Here is a 5,369-nt window from a genome sequence, read left to right as displayed (position 1 = left end):
CACAATGGATTTAAATAAATAAATAAATAAATAGAGGGGGTATATTAGGCAAAACAACAACACAAATAAATCAGTAAAATCAAAAGATAAATAAACACAAGAAACTTGAAATTAAATATTAAAAAAACATTTAAAAAAATAAGCTTTTTTGAACCCTCAGTCTACTGCATAGCGTTACCCCCTGGCAACGGAAAGTTTTCTTAAGCCCTAGGCCTAGGTTCAGTAAATTTTTCTTTAAATTATTGCAACCAATTAGAATGTTTGAAAAAGTATCAAAGAACAGTCCAATAAGGTTTGGGAGTCACTATCAAGCACCATTTGAAGGCGGGACGTCCTTTTCTGACACATGGTCACAGGAGCACATGGTGTGAGACGAAAGCAAGATTATTTGCTTTAGTAATCTTATTTAAAATGACATGAACTGTACATAAAAATGTGTGTATGAAGGTGTAGAGAAGCCTTTTGACAGATTTTGAGAAGTTTTTTTTATTTTGCATGTTCACATATTCAGTTTTTCTTTTTGTTGCCTCAGGGCAACGTTGTGCAATAATGGGTACTTTTCAAGGATGTCTTGGACAATACCTCACAATGGCAAATAATGTGTTACAAGTAGGGAAGATGTAGGGTTGCACAGGAACACCCAAAGTCACCAAAGTGTCACCAATGTGCAACATCCACCTGGATGATGCGAAGACAGCCATATTGCGCCAGAACGCCCACCACACACCAGCTTATTGGTGGAGAGGAGACAGAGTAATAGATGGCTCGCAGTCTCTGCTCTAATTCATCCCAAAGGTGTTCTATCAGGTTGAGGTCAGGACTGGTGCGCAGTCATGTTAGAACAGAAAGGGGCCATCTACAAACTGTTCCCACAAAGTTGGGAGCATGAAATTGTCCAAATTGAATTGGTATGCTTAAGCATTAGGAGTTCCTTTCACTGGACCTAAGGGGAAAAGCCCAACCCCTGAAAAACAACCCCACACCATAATCCCCCCTCCACCAAACAACAGCACACCATAACCCCCACTCTACAAAACTTTACACTTGGCACAATGCAGTCAGGCAAGTACCGTTTTCCTGGCAACCGCCAAACCCAGACTCGTCCTGTTGGATTGCCAGTCAGAGAAGCGTGATTGGTCACTCCAGAGTCCAGTGGCGGCGTGCTTTACACCACTGCATCCCATGCTTTGCATTGCACTTGGTGATGTAAGGCTTGGAAGCAGCTGCTCAGCCATGGAAACCAATTCCATGAAGCTCTCTGCAAAGTTTGGAGGTCTGTAGCTATTGACTCTGCAGAAAGTTGGCGACTTAGGTGCGCCTCAGCATGTACTGACACCACTCTGTGGCCTAGTTGCTGTTGTTCCCAATTGCTTCCACTTTGTTATAATACCACTAACAGTTGACCGTGGAATATTTTGTAGTGAGGAAATTTCACGAATGGACTTGCATAGGTGGCAACCTATCACCGGCAACCTATCACCGCTTGAATTCACTGAGCTCCTGTTTGTTGAAGCGTCTGTATGCCTAGGTTCTTGATTTTATACAACTGTGGCCATGGAAGTGATTGGAACTCCTGAATTCAATGATTTGGAGGGGTGTCCCAATACTTTTGTCAATATACAGTAGTGTATTATGGGGATGATTCTTTACCATTGTTGCACAACGTTGCCCTCAGGCAACAAAAAAAATATTTTGGGGTGGGGGGGTTGGGGGAGTGACATTTTTCAATAAATCAATAAAATGTTCCCAAATGAGCCAAGAAATTATGTGGAATAATTTTTATCATGTGCCATTAAAATGCATGCAGTAGAGGGTTAATATAAACACACAAAAAAACTATCAAAATAAATAAACAATAAAGATTAATTGAATATCCTCCTGAGACCCAGAAAAAAAAAGTTTTTTGAATTTAGTTTTTTTCCATGTCATCACACTGTTTAGAGCACAATAAACAAATGGTAAAAAAAACATTTTTGCAAAATAATATTTTATTCATATGTTATGCTATGTCCTCTGTAGTGGACGCCAGGACTAAGTTGTTTAAAAAATAAAATGACAAGAAATTATATGTATAGGCAAAAACAATGGGATTTTTTTTTCAATCACCAATACATTTTGGGGTTTCAGGATTTTTTCAACCAAAATTTATATAAAGATTATTCTCAACTATGTTATGAAAGAAATAACGGAATGAATTGATACACCATTTTACTTTATGCAATATGTGGGTAAAATGGCCGTAAATTAATATTCCCATTCAATGCAATGTATCTATACACTGTATCTAATTTGCACATTAAAGTGTTCTTGGAGCAACATTTAATGAAAAAAGAAGTGTAATAATTGGAGTAATAATTGGCAACATTTTAATAATAATATCTAATATTTCATAGGAATATTGATGTATAATTTATTTCCATATTCACTTGTTGTGTCTCCTAAAATGCCTGATAAACATGATTTAAGTCCTGATGTCCTTTACAGTGGACACGTTTGAAATCAATGCCCTGTTCTGTAACAGAAAGTATTTTTTTTATTTGAAACCCCATAACATTTTCCTGAGATGTTGTTTTATGAAATACAATTTGAAAAGTAGTCCAATTTAAATTATAATTACAATATATTATCATATTTCCATAAGAATGCTACATTTGATCACTAAATTAATGTCAGACATTTTTAAAGACCAAGGAGAAGTTGTTTTCATGGTGAAACCTCCAAACATTTGGTATCTCTGAAAAGCCCTGAATGTGCTCTTTACAGGACACCCAGGTTGTGTCATGTGACATGTATGATGTCAGAGAAATTCACTAAAATATAATGTCCACTACAGTGGACAAAAGTCTATTCTTGGGTCCCAGGAGGATAAAAACATTCAAATGTTCACAAATATTAAAATTTTACAGCTTTCCTATTTTTTAAAGTCGTCATGAAATCAAAATTGACCCTATTTACTTTGTCCAGATCATATTTCACTCCAAAACAAAACAGCAACAACTATATTTTGCATATTGTTTGCATTGACATTATTCAAAAGAAATTAAGCACATTTTTGTATACCATAACATTTTACTTACCCTTTTATATTCAGTTTTATGAAATGCATGGACAAAACTGTTCTCATGAAAGTTTATTTACTCAAAACAATTTAAGCAAACACTATTATGGCTATACAGAGACAATACAAGATGAGTCCGGTTCTCTACACAGAGAGAAGCAGATTCAAACCAATGACTGTGGAATCTAGCATCTCTGTTTAATTTAATCAGGGCCTTTTACAAATCTGCTATGTTTTACAGTTAAGAATGCACAGCCCTATGCTATTCAATAGCTGAGCAAAATAAATACAAAACAAAACACATAAATGCAGCAACACTAGCAGCAAACGTCAGTTCAATTCGACATGACATCATCTGATCAGTAGTATCACGTGTTTGATTGCCACTAAAATAAAATGTACACACACAGTAACAATAATTACTGTCCCTCATGCTCAATGGTGTCATGAACACTAGTTGAATATGACGGTAATACCACTTTCCATACTCTTGGAATATGATTTTTAAACAATCACTCAGTTGTCAATGTATAACATTCACATGCTCCCTGGGTACAAGCAAAACAACCTGTGCCATAAGTTGTTGTCTCACACATTTTAAAGCCTTGTTGACACATTTTAATGTCTTTTTTCCCTTTTATTTACCCTGTCACTGGCCCATCCATATTTAAAAGCATAAAGTCCTCTCTACAGCTCAGTATTTATTCACGTCACTGACAAACTTGACGTCAATATCTTGGCAGATATACTGTAAAAGATTCATGAGTTTGATATTACTGGGATCCTTCCTGATGGTGGTGTCTGCTTTTTGTTTTAGTTATTGAAGGAATAGTTAACTTAAAAATGAAATGCTGTCATTTTTACTCACTTTCATGTCGTTTGCAGTTGCAAGAAAAATTGTTCATATGAATTTTGCACTCCATTACAAGTCTTCTGAAGCATTCTTATTCAGAGAAAATATTGACAACTACTCTAGCTGTCCTTGTTGGAGAATGTCATTTTGATTCTTGAATTAATCATTCTTTTTAATGAATCAGTTAGATCTGTTTGAAAAAAGTCTGAATGAATCTGACTGATCATTGACTCAATTATCCAGTCACAGGTGTATTTGACGCTTGGAAGAAGCTTTAAGAAGACTGGGAATATAGTGTATGAATGATATGGACCACTTGTATGGTACATTTGTGTTTTAAGCTTGGAAGCTTCAGTCTACATTGAATAGAACTTTTTATTCCATGGAAGAAAGTCATAAAGGTTTGAAACGACATGAGAGTGAGTAAATGATAACAGAATTGTCATTTCTGAGTGAAGCATCTCTTTAAAAGTGTACAGTCAGTGAGAGAGGCAGACTGAAGCTGGAGACACAGATGGATGGCGTGATGCTGATCATTTCATACTATAAGGACCCAAAACAGACCTCAAAGAAAATCTCACAATGAATAACTGCATTCCAGGTGACAATTTTCTTCATTTTCTTTTTTTCTTTAAAAACATTTTTCCTGACACAATATTTACACTTTTTTTCAGTCCGTTGTGCTACTGACAATCTATGATGCCTTTTATTTTCTTCATTCTCTATGTCGATATGTAAAACATGCTGAGACGGCTAGGACGTGTCGTTATTGGTGCTACAGTCTGGATGGGGGTGAGGACGAAGAGTGTTTGTTGATACGTATGTAGTGCATAAACCAGCGTCAGAGGACAAACAGATAAGAGTATATATATACATTTGTAGGAAACCGAGGGGGATATTAACAGCGTGCGAGAGGGGGGAGTCATTCAAAGTGGTGGGAAGAGGAAATGTTGAAGGATCACGACGATGTGGGGAAAAAAAGGATGCTCAGTATTCGTCCTGGTCCAAGTGGGCCTGCTCGTCTATTTCATCATCTTCCGGCGGTGCAAAGCCATCCTGTATGAAAAATTAGCAATTTTTTTTAGAATGATCACTATAGTTGTGTCCCAAATAATTCACTATACACTACAGTATGCACTTATACACTATGTACTTATGTACTTAAAGGGATACTCCACTTTTTTTGGAAATAGGCTCATTTTACAACTCCCCCAGAGTTAAACAGTTCAGTTTTATCGTTTTCGAATCCATTCAGCCGAACTCCGGGTCTAACGGTACCACTTTTAGCATAGCTTAGCATAGATCATTGAATCGGACAGGACCATTAGCATCTCTCTCAAAAAAATGACCAAAGAGTTTCAATATTTTTCCTATTTAAAACTTGACTCTTCTGTAGTTACATCGTGTACTAAGACCGACGGAAAATGTAAAGTTGCGATTTTCTAGGCTGATATGGCT

At 36.5% G+C, this 5,369-nt stretch overlaps 1 protein-coding gene across 2 annotated transcripts in view; it reads right to left on the bottom strand.

The window, feature by feature from the left end:
* Positions 1-3,115: 3,115 nt before the first annotated feature.
* Positions 3,116-5,369, bottom strand: part of mapre3a (microtubule-associated protein, RP/EB family, member 3a) — a 10,891-nt gene continuing 8,637 nt past the window's right edge. For both annotated transcript variants that reach the window (XM_082143342.1, XM_082143343.1), the window contains exon 7: positions 3,116-4,967. In XM_082143342.1, the coding sequence (XP_081999468.1) occupies positions 4,899-4,967 (69 nt within the window). In that variant the 3' untranslated portion in view covers positions 3,116-4,898. The remainder of the gene's footprint in view (positions 4,968-5,369) is intronic.

Source organism: Leuciscus leuciscus (assembly GCF_965113295.1).
Source record: "Leuciscus leuciscus genome assembly, chromosome: 17".
In the NCBI taxonomy this organism is placed as follows: Eukaryota; Metazoa; Chordata; class Actinopteri; order Cypriniformes; family Leuciscidae; genus Leuciscus; species Leuciscus leuciscus.
Note: the sequence above shows the minus strand (reverse complement) of the source record. Positions and strands in the feature narration are given on the sequence as shown.